This window comes from Limulus polyphemus, unplaced genomic scaffold (assembly GCF_000517525.1).
Source record: "Limulus polyphemus unplaced genomic scaffold, Limulus_polyphemus-2.1.2 Scaffold484, whole genome shotgun sequence".
In the NCBI taxonomy this organism is placed as follows: domain Eukaryota; kingdom Metazoa; phylum Arthropoda; class Merostomata; order Xiphosura; family Limulidae; genus Limulus; species Limulus polyphemus.
Genome location: NW_013666094.1, coordinates 400,844 through 420,093, shown reverse-complemented (window position 1 = coordinate 420,093; position 19,250 = coordinate 400,844). Strand labels below are relative to the sequence as shown.

The window sequence follows — 19,250 nt, the reverse complement described above, 5'->3', positions numbered from 1 at the left end:
AAATTAAATACAAACATATCTTCCATAGATACGATAGTTTTTTTCATAAAAATTAAATAGCTTACATTATAAACGTTCAGATCGTAAAGGCATCACTAAAACTAATTCCAGAATGATGTTGCAATTAAATGTAATTCCGTACATTTAAACACATCTGAGTTGTAAACTTGGAATCTCTCTAACTTACAGTAACTGCTGCCAACAGATAACAGCCCCACCGGAAGAAAGAGAAAAACATGTAGCCACAAGCGAGAAAAGCTGAAAGATGTGACTCAAGGGTGAAAAGTACTGTTTCACGTAACCACCCACTTGAAAACAAGAACTGTTCCATACATGCAGTCACTTACCGGTACATATGATATATGGAATGCGAGTCAAGTTTTCGACAACCCAAGTGTTCTTCGAAATTGGGTCAGCGGCAATCATTCATATACACCATTTATTCCATATACAGTAAAAATATATTCAAGTATATACGTGAAGATGAAATAAGTTAGTCTCTGAGCAATTTAGTTAGAAGCAAATCTTGCCTCGAGTAGAACACCTACATACATACGAACGAATATTATAAAGCATTAGATCTTTGGCGCTGCATATTATTTCTAAAAACAAATACAGAAATTCCAGGAAAATCCATCACTTTGACATTGCTAATGTCCAAGGCAAACTAATAACTATTTGCATAAATGTTTAGAATGATAAAGCAACATGCTTGTTGGAAAACAGCAAACGAGGAAGATCTGCTGTTGTTAATTTTGTTTACATTATCTATTTTGATTCATACACGAGGCCATAAATTTCTAATGTGTGACCACCATGTCACAAAAAGTGAAAGATAGTTATTAACGAATCAACTCTCATCCAGAACTTGTTTTAGCAACTTCTGCCAGCATAAGTATTCTTGCTCTCAGTATTTCAGAAGTGAGTCAACCTTATTTGAATTTAACATTTTGAGAAGTAAAATGAATTCCAAACAGGTGCTTACCTCTGAAGTACCTCCCCTCTCACCTACCTGTAACCGAATTTTCATTGTGATTGGTGCTACATATTCATAAGGGGGTTTGTCTTTTGCAAAAAAGGTTGTGGGGAGTAGAATAATTTATGATTTTTTGCGTACATGGTGTATGAATTATACCAAAGAGTTTGCTCCTAACATCATGAAAGAGTTTTTATTTCTCTCCTTGTCTCTATTATCATAGTCCTGGATTGGACATCGGTTTTTACAACGAACTACTAAAGGGGATGGAAACCACTGAACGTGAAGAGAAACAGAAAATATAAAACTACAAACTACAGGACAGGAAGATAACAATCTAGACTACACGAAATATGTAACCAAGCAGTCGCAGTAGAATCCAAAACCAGAAAATAATTCGCATAACAAAAGTCAAGGGAGAATAATTGGAGCAGACCACTCTCATAAAAATACTGGCCTAAAGGACACTCAGAAAGAAAGCATTCTTTTCAGCAGGGTAATCTCTGCCTATGACATACTGGCCTAAAGGACACTCAGAAAGAAAGCATTCTTTTCAGCAGGGTAATCTCTGCCTATGACATACTGGCCTAAAGGACACCCTGAAAGAAAGCATTATTTTCAGCAGGGTAATCTCTGCCTATGACACCCTTTAATCGAGGCAGATGGGTAGGTTATATGAGTGGTAATGGTGTACTGAACCTATAGAGCCAAAAATAGGACGCAGTTGGTGACATAAATAAGTAGAAGGATTAATATGTCCTGCTCCTGCAGTGGAAGGTTCTTTGAGGAGCAGCCCAGACATGTATTATGAAAGGACATACTCCAAAGGCAAAAGCCCTCTTCATCCACATTGAAAATGACCAGTGAAACTAGCAAAATTAGTGGGTGTTTGGGAAGAACTGAAGAAAGACTCAAGCAATCCCCAAGAATGGGCTGAACAACATGAATACAGTTCAATGAGAACATAACGATATATATAAAAAAAACACATATGATCACCATGCAGGAGCTGAAATATCTACTGAAAATGGTAGTTCCATTTCCTATATCTCTAAAACATGCACTTGGAGATGGAAAAGTTGCCCATCGAGGTATCATGCCACCAAATAGCACACACTGTCCACTTCCAAAGGATAACACCCTATCATGGAACTCCAGTATAGGAAGGAGAATTTTGCTTAGGACAAACACTAAAGTATATTTGATGTGCGAGTGTCTCGACTGGACAAATCCATACACTGAATCTCATAGGAAAGACCATGATATTTTATTTTATATAATCAAATAATTGCTCACACTCAGACACCTATAGCTTTGTGGGCAGTGGTGTTGTGCAATATAGAAATACTTCAGTTGACTAGGCAAACAGAGGTTAAAGAACATGTGAGAATCCTGACTAGATGGATTGATATAAATAGAGATTCTCAATACATAAGTAGACTGTATTTAATTATTTTCTTTTTTTGTTTTGTAGTGTCTGTTTTTAAGTAAAAATTATTCAGTCTCAGACACCTAGAGATGATTAAAATGAGTGTTAGGAAGAATATACAAATCTCACAAGAGACAGATGTCAACAAGTCTAGAAAACATTCACAGGTAACAAATAGATACAGTGATGTGATGAAGATAAGATAGCAAACAAAATGTGCAGATTCATCCCCATGTGGGCTTGTACGATGTCTACTAAATGGAACAGAGACCAGGAGGTCAAAGAAATAGCCAAATGATAAATCTGGTTAGATATAACCTGAAATCTATACTTAAGGTGTTTAGGAACATCATAATAGTTGGTTAGTTGGTTGTTTGGAGTTTTTGGCACAAAGCAACAGAGCTATCTGCGCTAAACAACCAGTATAAAATATAAAAAGAATTACAGTTAAAAGGTATGCAATGGCTAAAAATGGTAAACTAAACTGAATAAAAAGGCCAATGGCCGTAAAAAGTTAAAAATACAATCAAGTTGGACAGTGTCACCATCGTCAATGACACTGTTCAACGTCAGGGGTAAAGCCGTAGAAAGTACATCCAAAATGGTGTCGCCACTCCCGGTTGTAATGACGGCACGGCAGTAAAACATGGGCTATTGTGACTCGAGGGTCACAAAGGCCACGCCTAGCCCAGTTGAGCAACTTCCTCTTTTCAATCCTTACAGAGACAAGACGACCAAAGAGCAATATAAGGTTTGATCTGGAAAAGCTTGTTATAACATTGTTCACTCCAAGTCGACTGCCAACTGGCACAAAGCCGAGCATTGAACACAGGACCATAGTCTATATATGGGATAGGCACTGCTGTGACAGCACCAAAGCAGGCAGACTTAGCTGCAGTGTCAGTAAATTTGTTCTCACGAATACCAAAATGGCCAGGTATCCAGAAAAACTGTATAAAGATGGAAGACAGAGAAAAATGGGCCAGTCGTTTTAAAATATCGATGAGAACAGGGTAAGAACTAAAGTGAAGTGATTCCAGGGTCAGTAGACAGCTTCTATATATGATCCAAAGCAAGAGAAATGGCATACAACTCGGCAGTGAACACAGAAACTGCAGAGGGGATCAGTCCTATGAGCAACCATCCAGCCACAACAAACCATGATAGAGCCCACAGTCTCCTGATTTCAAACCACCTGTAAAAACGGGATCAGAAGAATGGTTTGAAATATATTCAGCAAAGAGAAGATGGTACTTCCAATCAGGAATATTCGCCTTCCTCAGATGACTCAGAGAAAGGTCACAGATGGGAATGGAAATGATCCATGGCAAGAAGGGCTGATCATTGGACTCAGAAAAGTCATCCAATGACAGACCCAATTCAGCCAGCTGTGCCTGGATACGAAGGCTAAAAGGATGAATGGCAGACCATCTATTCTGAAAGAGCACAGCCAACAAAGGAAGGTAAGGATCAAAACTTGGTAGCATATTGCAAATAAAGTTGCAAATGGCGGAGGTGAAGAAGCATGGGACTCAGCTTACATACTGGCAAAGTGTGGAAAGCACCCATGCAAAGCCGAATGCCCCAGATGGTGGATGGGATCCAACATCTTTAAGGCAGAGGTCCTGGCAGAACCATAGACCAGTTTGGATCAAAGGAGGGCACGATAGATCTTCAGCATAGAACACTGATCTGCTCCCCAAGAGATGGAAGAGAGGACATAGAGGATGTTCAGTGCCTGTATACACTTGACACAAAGCTGCTTAACACGAGGAATAAAAGTCACCCAAGAACTTTGTCTGAAGCTGCTCTCAATAAATCACATGCTCAACAACCGAGAAGAAGTATGGAAATCGTCGACATAGAGGCCGTTCAAAACAGCAAGAGGAAGTTGTTTAGTGATAGCATTGATCTTGATACTGAAAAGGGTGACATTCAAGATACAATACTGGGGAATTCCAAGTTCCTGTGTGAAAGAATGGTAAGGCGTCAAACACCACATGGACTTGGAATCATCTGTCAAGTAAAAAGTTATGAACAAAAATGGGTAAGTGGCCATGTAAACCATATAATTGGAGGTCCCTCAAAACGCCAAACCTCCATGTAGTGTCATAAGCCCTCTCAAGATCAAAGAAGACAGAAACAAGATGTTCTTCCTTGAGGAAGGCTTCCCTGATCGAGGTTTCAAGATGAATCAAGTGGTCCACAGTGGAGAGGTGTCTACAAAAACCATATTGGGTAGGTAGGCGAGAAGAGGTTGTTTGATTCAAGGAACCAAACAAGACGTGCATTCACCATCCTCTCCAAGACCTTACAGAGACAGCTAGTGAAAGCAATTAGACAATAATTAGAAGGAATTTTGGGATCCTTCCCAGACTTTGAGAAGGGAAGAACAATAGCCCTGTGCCAGATCCAGTTAAAGAGAATCAGAAGGAATAGCAAGAGAGGCATGAGAGAGATGGCACAGCAACTCATAGTGAACATCATCAGGCCCAAATGATGTACTACGAGATCAATGAAGAGCAAGTTGAAGTTCTACCACTGTAAAAGGGCCATTATCATAGAGATGATCAGCCCAAAAGGAAAGCAGTAATCACTCGGCTCGAGACTTGATGGGCAAAAAATGGTGGGAGAAGAGACAGAAGTGCTAGAAGGCTGGGAAAGCACTCTCCAAGAGTATAAACAATGCTCTGAACACCAGCAACTTCCTGGATATTGGAGATCAAGATGGAAAGGGGATGGGAAGAATACTTCCCATTAGCCTTCCGAATCTTGTCCCAGATTACTTTCGAACTGGTGGTAGAAGAGATGCTGGTGAACTTAATTCATGATTCCTTCTGGCTTTGATGTTTATCCTGCCAAGCATGGGCCCACTGGAAAGCAATGCAATTGGAAAGAGTGGGATACCTGCAAAAGGTATCCTAAGCCCATTACTGAGCCTTCTGTGTCTGCTGGCAGAAAGGATACCATAGAAAATGTGTCAAGGTTTTGGGGATAGAATGAACAGCTGCTTGGATTATACAATCAATTACTGCCTCCATGCAGTCATTAATAGATGGAATACTAATGACACCAGGATCTAGTTCCGAAAGAGTTGTGAAAGAGAGCCAGTCAGCCTGTTCCAACTTCCACCATGGCACTCGGTTTGGGTGGCACTGACCAAGGCCAACCCTCTCAAAACAATGGGACAATGATCACTGCCCTGTTGGTCACTGTCAACCCTACATGAAAAAAGTGAAGGGGAACAGATAGATAGATCAATAGCAGTAAAAGACAGACTAGGAGCATGAAAATAGATAAAACAACTAGTATTGAAGAGAGACAGGTTGTGATCTGAGAGCATATGCTCAACAGGACTACCCCTACCATCAATATCAGCACCACCCCAAAGGGGATTGTGTCCATTAAAGTCTCCCAAGATGAAGTCTCCCAATGACTTAATTCAGAAATTGTTTTCTGCCAGATCTTGTTGAAAAGAACAAGATGACCTAGACAGACAAAAGAGATGATGTTGCTTTTCAAAAAGGACATCATTCAGTTCAACAGACGTACTTCTACCTCAATGCAAGAAGGCTTTCAGTTCCGTCAGAGTGAATGTTCCTATTATTATTTAAAAAACAAGCATGCCAGAAATTAAAAATAAATTCCTTCACCTCATGTCATGAGGCAATAATTCAGGTGAACATGTGGTGGGGCTAAAGTTACGAGGCAAGCATTCTTCAAAAATGTTGGTAATTCCCTGTAAATCAGTTAATTCTTGATCTCTGGTTTACAAGATCAAAAAAGGGAAAGATTTATACTTTCCAATGGTCTTCCAAGTCGTATTACAAATTATGTTTGTGCTAATGGTGGAAAAGATATTGAATATGAAACTAAATTAAGACTCTCTCTCTGGGTTTTGATTCTGATCTTCTAGGCCAGAGGTAACACAGGATCTTTTATTCAACCTGATGTTCCTTGACATTCAGAAATTCACCATGGAATGGTACACATAGTTGTTTGGACAATGTACTCTGAGTTAATTGCAGAGTCAAGCTCCAAAAAAAGGTTATGAAGGAAGATCACTTAGTACTTTTTAGTTTCCACTAAGGCACATGAGTTTGATGGTACTGACTACATTCAATCTTCAGATTGGTGGGAAAATTATCATTGCCAAATGAATCACAGTCCACTTTCCGAATAATGAATGAAAAAAAGAGAAGATGAACAAACTGAGAAATCAGTAGCAAAAAGAAAATTGACTTGTGGCATGAAGATGTCGTATCTCCAGTGTTAATGAAGGAGATCCATGATTAAACAGTCCACAAGTCTCCTCCTCTCATTAAAATGTCCATTAATATATTTAAAAAACGAGGGAGAGGAGATGGCAGCTGAGAAACTAGATCATCAAGAGCAGCCTGATCAATATCTTTCCCCAATGACAAATAAAGAGAACAAAGTGTATGTTCCAACCAAAAGAAGTGCATATGGCAATAACCTTAAGTTATGATGTATGTGACTGGCTATAGAGAAAATATGGAGGCTTACAAGAATAACCACTCCCTCAGAAACAAGTCCAACACAAAATTTGTCCTTACTCACCAGAGAAAATGCTATAAAGAGGTGGTATTAGTAGCTTTCACAAAATTTCTTCAAGACAGGTATATGTGGGATTGTAAAAACTATTCACAACCCTGATATAATCTAAATCAGAAAAGTTTTCACAGTTATAATGAATTAAATCTAACATTTTCCTCCACTGCACTGCATTTCAGATATACTTTTTCTCACATAATAGCTTTTCTTAATTACCGACCTCTATATGCATAATTTTTGCTCGCCACTATCTTTGATACTCCCACCTACTTCCATGTGTATTGATGTAATACAGCTGCACTATAGCATGCAAATAGAATCCAATCTTCACCAAAGAAGCACTGAAAGTGGGAAGGAAAGGTGGGAAGTGTGAAAGGAGGTATCTATTGGAAATACATTTTCAATGTACGAAAGTGTTAACTTTCAATACCATACTTTACCTCTACTCTGTGCAGACCTAGTACACGACCAAAACCATCCACACATCTGGACAATGGTGGAAGGTGGAATGCAATGTGGAGGGTCAACCAGTCTAAAACCATTCATTATTCCCAATATATCATCCAGTCTGTAGTAGGAAGAGGGTCCCAGCCCAACTACATGTGTGAGGACTTATGTTGGCCAATCTAGCTCCAATCAACACCAGCACATCCGGGAACCAACATCCAAGTGGTGGTAGGAAGAAGGTTCTCAGCCAGAGTGGTGAACTGCATAAGCTGTATTCATCCAGTCCAACACCATTTGGCATCTGGAATTGTACATCAGGTCCACAGAAGAAGAAGAGTACACATCATCTACACTGGCAAAACACTCTCAACTGAGTGGGAAGGATTCTATCCAGAAGGAGGCCACCATGGTCCACCACCTCAGTGCTAGGAACTGGTAAGTGGCAAGGAATCCCATACTCTACTGGAAGAGATGGAGACATGTTGGGGAGTCTGGAGGAATGCAACACTGGAGAAAGTGTATTGGGTGACCACAGAACCCTATTTTTAAAAGCAAGGCAAACCCTAAATATCTACACAGGAACAGAGGGAAGGGCAGCAATCCCTTTCTTGCTTTACTCATGGCAGTCTACGAGTGTATGATCTCGGACATGCATAATTATGATGCAATAAACCACAAGGATGAATCTATAAGTGGTTTTGAGGAACACCGAATCTCAACAGTGAGCATTATAGACGTTAAAAGTAATATAGTGCAGATTTAAGTATTAGAACACCTGAACAGACACCACTCACCACAGAGCACAACTTAAAAATAAGAGAAAATTGGTCACTGCAAAATAAAAACATAAGAAAAGGAAACTTATCCACTCATAGTTGAACAAAATCTGGTAAAGAAGATGGCCAGACTGTTGAAGATAATATGAAATGAAAATGTTAGAAATCGTCCACATGCCAGCCCAGATGATCTCCTCTAATGGACAACAAAAATGAGCAGTCAAGAATATGGTAAGATGGTCTATCTGGTGAGCATCAAAGGAGAGAGAAAAATAAGCCAAAACAATAAGTTGGCAAATCCAACCAGTAAGGGTAATTGGGAAACCATACATAAGATGATATGGGTCAGAACAGGAGTACAATTGTGAAATGGAAAGTAGAGAAGTTGGAGTGAAGGCAAAATTATCCACCTGAGCAGTAGAGGTGTTGTGAAAGAAGGAACAATCTGTATAGAGGATGACATAAGTGCTGTGGTAGAGGATACAAGAGACATCAAGGGTGAACAAGGGACCTCTACATGGGACTGTACAAAAGCCATGTGTGAAGCTGGAGTTTGGGATCAGACTGGTTAAACACAGATGATTGAGGCTGATGAAGGAGACACACAGAGAGGAAGAAGTAATAGTGGTGCCAACTGGAAAGGTTGGAGTAAAGGGAAGCAGGACTATGTAGGCCAAAATGGATCCAAAAGGTCTCAACATGGAATGGTTTGGGAGATGGACACGACTCTGAGAATGGGATGGATGGGAGGATAGGCATAAATGTAAAGGTCTGTCCAATCCTGACTGAAGGCATCGAGTGCTACAACTGGGGGATATGGAACAAAGGGAGTATGGTATTCAGGTGGGTGACAAAATTGTCCAACTGGGGGATATGGAACAAGGGGAGTATGGTATTCAGGTGGGTGACAAAATTGACCAACTGGGGCATACCCAATTGAGAGCATAACCACTGGAATACCTGTGCATGGAGGGACTAATCCCTGGGAAGAATATAATTAGGACAAGATAACTGGTCTGTGACAAGATTGAGAGCACCTAGAATATGGGCAAACCAGCAGAAGAATATGCTGGCTTTGGGCCCAGAACAGGAGATCCAATGTGTGAAAACACAAACCGAAAATGGGTGCCTCTTGCTCAGTGATATAAGAGACTACAGTCGAGATATCAGAATGTATCATGACTTCTTTGCCCCAGAACTGTAAAAAATTATCCAAAGCCTAACAATCAGCCAGAAGTTCCAGAAGATTGATATGGAAACCTGACTTGACTGAAGACTAATGGCCCAAGATATCTCAAGTATCCAAATATGCCTCAACCTGTCAGAGATGCATCTGCAAAAAAGTGTAAATCTTGTCTGAGAGTTGGAAAAGGAATCCTAGTTGTGGTGTTGTCTCTGTTCATCCACCAGGCAAAATTGACTTGAAGGGAGGCAGAGGATTCCATGAGATCCCTGGCAAGGCCCCATTGATTGTGTAAAACCCAATGAAGAGCCCTCAGGTGAGCATGATGAGGGGAATGAGAGCCTTCAAAGAAGCCCAAGTCCCTAGAAGAGATAGAACTTCTCATGTAGGAAGAGAAGGAGAGGATCAAGCTTTCTAGAACCAAGAGCTCCATAGACCTTAGTTGAAGGGGTAGAATGGGCCTGACTAAAACAGGAGTTAGAAAAGACCCCAAGGTGAGTAAGGTATTGTGTTGGAGTAAGAACAGACTTCTCCACCTTGATAAGCAAACCCATTGAGCAGCTTCTCTGAGAACAAACCAAGTGTGTTTGAAAGAAGCTGGTAGAAAGGGAACTAAAAGGAGCCAGTCATCCATATAAAGATGGAAATGTAACCTGTGAGAATGGAGTAGATGGGCAAAAGCCTCGACCCAACAAAAAATATAGGGAGCTGAAGCCAGCCCAAAGGGCCTGGAATGTCTGTGTAGTGGTTCAGACAGGATAGGTCTATGACTGGATACCAGTCTCCAGTATTCTTGAGGACAATGAACAACTGTGAAGAGAACCCCCAAAGGGATTGATGAAGTAGTTCTAGAGTGCCTTTGAAAAGAGTGTCCTGAACTGCCTCAGAAAGACACTGGCTAGAGATAGGATCCCATGGAGGAGGGAAGGGAACAGGAAAGGGTGGTGAGAAAACAAAGAAAAAGTCCTTCTGACAAGACTTGAAAAACCCAAGGATCCGTGGTAAATCTCCACCAAGAAACATGGAGCAGAGGAACAAGCAAGGGAGCTGAAGAAGAGCAATGGAAAACATGGACAAAAAATGAAGCAGACGAGCTGACTCTACATGAAACTCTAAGAAATCAGGTAGACCCTCAAAAACAGAATGAGGAAAAAAAAGAGAGCCATGCTTAAGTCCCACAAAGACGTTGGGGGAAGACACACATGGGCCAAAAGTGCATCCCTACCTAAAAGATCCCAATAACAAAGAAGCCAGATGTCAAGGGAGGGGGGCTGTTTAAGCCAACTGTGCCAATCTGGTGAAAAGGAGGGAACAGGCATTCACCAAAAATCCTTCAGGGGAATGATGGAGAGGTAATGCAGGAGAATGGTGAAGGTTAAACAAATCAGGAGAACTGAGCCTGGGAAAAAAAGAGCTGAAGTATTGGGGTCCAAATCCCAAACAATGATCAAAGAATCCAACTGCTGAGAATCAAAGAAGGGATTCTCAGAACAATGATAAACCAATGTGTGAGCCTCAGAAGTACATGGGGGACAAGGCATACTGGTCCCAGAACGTAACTGATCAGTGTGGATCCCAATGTAGGGAATGGGTGGAAAACAAAATAATTGGAAGAAGGCAAGCCACTTAAAAGGGAAGGGCAGGGGTCATATGACACAGGGGACAAAGACAAAACATAACATTCCTCTATCCAAAAAAGTATATGAAGGCTGAGGTGCATCAACTTGTGCCAAGCAAAATGGCACAGCAAAGGAAGGAGAAGGAAAAAGACTGTCTAAATCCTTGTCACCACACCCAGCCTCCCTCGAGCATGAAAGATGTCAAGAGCATAAACTTCCTCAATCAATTACATTGAGTCAGAAGCCACAGTAACATGTGTTGGTCAGTGGCACAGGTAGCAGTTGAAGTTGTACTAACATTAAATAACAAAAAAACACCTTGATTACAAAAATAAATCATAGTAAAGCAAGAATTAACAAGGAAATGCAGGAAATCGAAGTTAAAAGTATGTTTAAAAAATAAATCCACAAAACGAGACTGAAAAAGTGGCATGTGATATAACCAAACAGTTGAATGCTAAATCGAGAAGTGAAGATTGGGTTCTACAGCATATAGGGAGTCAGCTGCATTAGGAGAAAGTGTTGCACTCCTTTTGGTAGAGAGTTGCATGCTTATTTGCATGCTATAGTGCAGCTGTACCACGTAAATACACGTGGAGGTAGATGGGAGTATCCAGGCTAGTGGTGAGCAAAAATTGTGCATATAAAGGGCAGTAGTAATTGAGAAAAGCTAAGGTATTATATCAGAAGTGATAACTTTTAGCTAGCACAATTAGCAGGTCTAGGTAACAAATATTCAAATAATTTATCTTTAAGTCAAACATTCTGAGGGCCTTTTTTTGTCCTTAAAGAGCATACTAATCACCACTGGAGGAGTCCTAGACATTTATGGCCAATGATCCCCTTCCACAAGCAGCAATTCCAAAGTGTAATGTTGAAAATACATGATAGACAAGGGATGACTAAGCAATTCCACAACATTCAGCAGTATTATACTACATGTGTGAAAATAAACAAAGGATAGAAATAGCCTTATCTGCAGAAGAAGCCTCAGAAGCTGGTTTGGTTTGTTTTGAATTTCATGCAAAGCTACACAAGGTCTCTCTGCAAATTTCAAACTTTTCAGAGAAGAGAAAGTTCTATTAAGTTTGTTTTTAATTTTTCCTTCACTGGGTTTTGATAGCTTTAGTTAATGCACTAGAACCTGGAACATCAGTTTCAATGTTGAGAAGGATAAAGTTATGCACTTGAGGGTAATGAAATTTGAAAAAGACTTGCTTCTTGTGTGAAAGAAGCACTAGTGTTGTGAATACACAAGAAAATTGGGGTGCGACTGTCAAGCAAACTACACAACCTTCTACCATTTTGATACGGTGAAAAGAACAAATGAGATTCTTGGTCCTATCTATAGGGTCATTTCAGCTCAAGTGAGAAAAGGGTGAATGTTAAACCTTCTCAGAAAATTAAGGAAATATAAGGGATAATGATCTAACAGATAGTAATAATAAATTACAAAATTCAGGTCTTTCGCACTAACAGTTCTTCAAAATATCTGAGAATGAAGTTGAGTCAAATAATGGTAATTGCTAAAGCATTTAATGTAGACACATTGAATAAAAAAGATTAAACCATAAAGCACAAATATTTCAAATGAATATCTGAATTTGACAAGTGGTTTATTTTGTATTTATTTTTGAAATTAAAACAAAATAAAAATCTACCCCATTTCACAACAAAGAATTAATGAAGCATGAGCTATGTTTAAATGAAAAAAAAATTTCAGGGTAGGATATTGCACATGTAAAATAAGAATCTGTGCAACTCATATTCAGCATGGAAAGAATGTTTTCATACTCAGTAATTTCAGTTTCAATGATACAAAAATAATAATAGCATCAAGGTAAAGCTAATTTCAATGTATTTCAAACAACACACAGTTTACACTGGTTAAAATAGACTGCCTTCCTGTTAATGTCATCTTGATTCCTTCAGTAGATAATCAGTTAACATCTAAGTTAAATAACACCTGTTAGATAACACTTGTAATAAGTCTAATTAGTCTGCAGTAAATTTAACAGGATCCTGATTGCTTTCATTGCTGGCACTTGGTTCTTTGTAAGAGTTGTTCATTCCTCATTTAAAGCAAAATATTCAAATGAAATTGCAGGGAATGTTTGTATAGGGAGGTTAGTTTGTTGCAATTTTTGTTATTGTTGTTGTGGACGATGTACCTTCATGAAACCTCAAAGGTGAAAAATGTATGTAGAAATGACAAAGGCATCAACACAAGGAAAGTGCACTTCTCCATCAACAGTGGTCACTAATGTTGGTATAATGGATTCGTTGCTTCAAGCAGCATATATCTATGTCCATAAAAGGCTTTCTTTACCCTAGGTATTACCCATTTTTTCCTTGTGATTCAAACAATGAGTGCTATATGTTACGTGGTTATTGAGGTAAAGAAAGATGTTTTAAAGCATGCTGCATACAACTTCTGCTGCACTGTCTGACTTCCCTATACTTTTAAAGGATTCCCTCATGATTTAACATTTTGCATTTATCAGCTCAAAAAGGAAAGATGGTATACTTAGGAATACTTCTCAAAATGTCAGTTGCATCCTACTGCATCACTAGCCAGACAGTAATTTGTTACAAATCTAACTTTAATCTTGGCATGTGGCATCAAAGGTCTACTTCATATGATAGAGCATCCGTTGGTCATACAATATATGACTGATACTGCCATTTGGTTGAGTATAAGGATAATGGGACATTCTGCTTATACTGCACCTCTATTTTACAGTACCTAAAACCAGGACAGATCATTTACTATTTTTAGTATTAAAGATCTCATTTCCCATGTTATCATTACACCACCTACAGAAACATCTTCCAAGAGGCATCCAAGACTAACAATTTCAATCAAATGAATCACCTGTAGACCTTCCCACCTCCAGTTTCTTCACATTCCAGAGAAAAAGATACAAGTTTAAGCCTTTGTTAAGGACTAAAATCTTGTAGAACATATACAAAGAAAGTAGTATTGCTCATCATCAGTAATTCTACTGAATTCAATGAAAGAAATGCAAGATTTCAATACAAAAACAATTGACACTATTGATTTCAACAGTATTTATAATAATCCTCTCACTAATCCAATTTCAATAACGCATTCATCAACAGTATCAAAATCTTTTAACAACTCTGGATGATTATTACTTTACTATCAAAAGTACCCAGCTTCACTCAGTACTATTTTCTATTTTAGCATAGAAAAACATTCAAAAATATTTTAAATATTTTTATTTCCCAGAAACGTAAGAAAGTCACAAAGAAAGTACAGTAAATTAAGAATTATTTATTATTAATGAACTTTATCATTGCATTAAATATTTCACATTTATATTTGATATCACATTTTTGTCAGAATCTATTACAATTTTTTACCAATCGATTAATGTCTGCCCATTATGATTTTAGCAACAGGGGTGCAAGGGGCCATGATGGGGGTTGCCATAAAGCCTTGTAAGTGTAGTGAATGTTGGTATGAGCTGCAAAAATTAATAAACAAGGCTAAAGTAAAGACATAGTTTTAGATAATCTAGCCTAGAGCCAAGTGCATAAAATTTATCATGAAAGTAAAAATACTGATCTAATTATAAACTTCAATAATAAAAACAAACCTCTTTAATCAATGGAGACTCTGAATAAGTAATCAACAAATATTTTTTTCAATTTTGTAGGTTATACGTTTCATTTTATACTCTCAGTACATAGAATAACAACAATATTAGGTTATAAGTTTGTTGCTAAGTGACATGACATAAAAGCCATTGTTGGAATGCAGTGACTTTTCTATATATATTAAAAGTTGTTATATAAGGAAACACTTCTTTTCAATGTGGTTTTTCACTAGCTTGCCTCATTAAAAAGATGTGCACACACGTGGATAAGTAATAATACCCAGGTGCACACCCTCAGGGTCTGCTTAGTATGGGTGTGAAATTTCAGGTTTTTAGGTTCTTTCCTCTTTGGGGTATGGTGGTCACACTTCTTTTCTATGTATTTTTTTGCTAGCTTGCCTCTTAAAAAGATGTGCATGAGCACAAGCATGTGGATAAGTAATAATACCCAAGTGCACATCCTCAGGGTCCACTTAGTATAGGTGCAGAATTTCAGGTTTCTAGGTTCTTTCCTCTTGGAGCTATGGAGGTCACACACAGACACACCCTTTTATTATTATAGATGGTATTGAACATAAATGTTTTGATACTAATATTAATCATAAATTAATTACTGTTTCATACTCAACAAAATTTTATGAGTTGTGGAACTTTTGGTTCATAGTCTTGCCAATGCATTTTTCAGTAAATATATAGAATTTCTCTCAGTGGCATTTCTAATCCTGAAGTTGCAGTTTTCTACCGACTTGAACTTTTACTCATAATAAAAGCTTAACACATTAGACATGCTTCTGGTACATGTAAAGAGATAATTGCTCTAAAAACATGTCTAGGTTTTCTTGTTACACTCACCTCCAGAACTCACAGTACCATAATCCAAAACTCAAATTCAAACATTTCAGTAAAATAAATCATTTTTTATTTCAAAGTTACAAATATTTCATTCTTAATGTTGTATACATCAAGTTATTAAGGTAATAATTTAAGTATCTAAATATAACTTATATTTTTGATTGGTAATTAGAATTTGACAATTCATTTATTATGTGTGGGGGAGACATGGTCTTTGTTTCTGATAGTAAGTTTTGTAAATATACAGGTACTCTCTTCTCTATTATGTTACTGTAGTTAATTTCATTACATGATTCATATTTTACAAGTTAACATTTTACACATATACATAAATAAATAAAAATTATTTATCTTCCTGATACCATATCAAAGATAAATAAAAATTATTTATCTTCCTCATACCATATTGGAGACATTTATTTTTATTGTCAAACTAATTAAAGTTACACAGTTTGGAAATGAGAAATCAGTTTTAATTAGTTACTTGCTGTTACATACAGATTTTGTTACGCTAGCACTGTGTGCTTTAAGAAATCAGTGACATAGCATTGGCATAATTCTCTTGGTAGGCAGATAATGAGTTCCATTATACAATATTTAGTCCCTTGTTATAACATCTACCTGTTTTTCAAGGAAAAAGGTGAGCTGCTACTAATACTTTTGAGTAAATTAAGGTTTCATGTATTTGTAAATTGTGCAAATCCTAAGAATTAACAACTAGTATTTTGTAAGTATTGATCTACTCCATCTGTCTTTATAATTAGTTTCATTCATGTTAATATTTATAATGTTTGAAATAATTTGAAACATTTTAAAATTAATGTTACACTTAACATACTTCTGATGATGGCTTTGTAAATCACTAAATGGCCCTAAATCCCCTTAAGTTGGCCAATTCTTCTTAGATATTATTGGGATTATGGCTGAAAATGTTGCTAACATATTTAATTGATAATTTAACACAGTCCAATCATCATCATAGGTCTTAGTTTTCTTAATTTATGTCATGCAGTACACAGTGGCTACATACCCAATAGCCAGGTATGATTTTTGAAATACTAAATACCATGCAGTCCAAAAATTTGAATACTGATTAGCTATAATAATAATGATGATGATAATAATTAGTAATAATAATGATATTTTATCATATTGGAAGTTTAACAATATTTATGATCATTAAAGTATTTCAAGGATCATTCCCAGCAGCTTATAGAAAACACACACTAAACAAGAATGATGATCAATATTTATTTTTACTGTACAAAAGTTTTATTCAGATTGTTTCATCATGCTTGAAAGATGAAGACAAATCAGTCTCATAATTGACCATCACTCATTCTCAGAGTCAATTGAGAGATGATAGTTGCTCATTAATATTAAAATTTTTGGACTGCCAGGTATTCAGTATTTGAAAAATCGTTCCCAGGTGCTAGATATCTGGCCACTGTGTAGTCAGTATATTATACAGGATTGGCATCACTAACTTTCATGTTATTGATTAACCTTGATCTATAGTTACAGTGTATCTGAAGCTTACTTTTAATCAGAAGTTCTTAATAGATACATAAAGACATTGTGACAGTAATCCATTCAACCTAACAAGGTGATCGATCTCTCACAAAAACATTGTAATGAAATTAAAATTGATTTTCATGCAATATGTTTTCAACAAAAGTTTAATATAATTCAACTTAGATATCATTCTGTAAGTCATGCTCTGCATTCTTTCCAGTTTACTAATATTCTTTAATATGGTATTCTAACAGACTATGAAGTCTCACCTTTAATACTTGGGCACGTAGCTACAAATATATCAAAAAGGTCAATAAATATATTTTGATATTTATTACTCCCTTAATTAGAGAATGTTTATTTAAATGATCCCAACTGTACTCATATCCTGCTTAGTTAAATATATGTTATCTATTTTCTCTGGTATGGCTATTGAAAAATTAAACACATTCAACTGAAACATCTGACATGTATTAAACTTATTTATTTAAATTTATTATTATGATTATTATTATTACACTGTCAGAGAACATGACACTCATCCATACACAGGACCAGAAAAATTGCCCAGTTGTAAATTTTGAACTTAAACTTCCAAGTGTATCATTACACTGTCCTGTATAAGTACATGTTCCAGCACCAAAGTCTGAAATTACACTTGCACTGTTATACTTACAGTTACAGAACATTAATTATTTTCATAAATTAAAATCACATTTCCAACTTTCATACCCTAACAGTAACAGTATTATTGGCACGTCATTTTTTACGTCAAATATAATTGTATGCAACAGAATATAAGTTTATTAACATTAACAACTACTACACTCATCATAATAGATTAGAAAATTGTTTATTTTGGGTTTAGTACGTTTGCCTATTGAATAATCCAGGGTAAAAACTGTAGATTGTAGCTACACTAGTTACATTTACAGTTACACTACGTCTACAGTTACAGTGTTACGGTTAGGCCTATACCTTAAAGGTACTGATACTATTACTATTAGTACATAGTATTAATACTAGTGATACTGATATTAGTTCTATTTAAAACTTAATGTAAATCTTTATAACATGTCTTTATCCAGTTACATTATCGATTTCAACTATTCATTTGACTTCACTAATTAAATTATTAAAAGTAATCCTTCTATCACCAAATATACATAAATAAATGATTAAACACTCTTGAAAGTTGAAACTGAAAGTTAAATGAAAACGTACCTGATGTAACGCTGTAAGGCCATCAACATTGGCCGTGTTAATATCTGCCGACTTCGTTAGCAGACGCTCAACTTCTTCGGTGTCGCCAGCAGCACAAGCAGCAAGGAACACACAACCATCTGTAAATTTGACATTTCCTGGTCCTTTTTTCGATATTTCATATTCAGTGTTGGTTTCAGAATCTTCCCATCTTTTTAACTGTTCAGCTCTCTTAAAGAGAGCACTATTGGAACGAGTTTCCATGGGCATTTGGAACACTCCCTTAAAACTTAATGTACACCAGTTTTCACGTAAAACCCTACATGCCCTCCTTATTCCTTACCGTATTTCAGTGACTGAACGCTAGATGGCAACAAAGCATAGTTAGAAGGAGAACACTGAGTAGAAAAGTTAAAAATACAAGTTTTGTGTTTGTGAGAAAATATAAAAATTTATCACAATATGACGATAAATGTATATATTAAATTAATCAACGAAATATATATTGATTCATACATAAAAAATAAAATAAATGTGTTACCAAATCAACTGGATGAAAATTGTTTGTGTAAAACACTTGCTAAAATATAAAAAAATTAAACTTGAAAAGATATTGTTTTAAAAAATATAGTGCGACTCAATTTGCCCCCCCCCAATGGCACAGCGGTATGTCTGCGGACTTACAACGCTAGAATCCGGGTTTCGATACCCGTGATGGGCAGAGCACGGATAGCCCATTGTGTAGCTTCGTCCTTAATTACAAACAAACAAACGACTCAATCATTTGTGTTTTAATTAAAGATTATGCATTTTTCTTATAAACAAAAAGCTACACAATGAGTTATATGCTGTGCTCACCATAGCTATTAAAACCCGGTTTTAAGCGTTATAAGCCTGGAAACTTAATAATGTCTTTAGTATTGAGCTGATAGACTAGTGGGAAATCAGCTAGTCAATAGCACTCATTGCCAACTTTCAGACTACTCTTTTCTGACCGAATAGTAGTATTTGACTGTCAATCTTATATCACACTTACGGCCCCAAGCTGCAGA

The 19,250-nt window shown here is 37.0% G+C and overlaps 1 protein-coding gene across 2 annotated transcripts in view; it reads right to left on the bottom strand.

Moving 5' to 3' along the window:
• LOC106458553 (protein phosphatase 1 regulatory subunit 12B-like) overlaps window positions 1-18,468 on the bottom strand; it is a 124,161-nt gene extending 105,693 nt beyond the window's left edge. For both annotated transcript variants that reach the window (XM_022384799.1, XM_013918071.2), the window contains exon 1: window positions 18,220-18,468. In XM_022384799.1, the coding sequence (XP_022240507.1) occupies window positions 18,220-18,468 (249 nt within the window). The remainder of the gene's footprint in view (window positions 1-18,219) is intronic.
• Window positions 18,469-19,250: the final 782 nt, after the last annotated feature.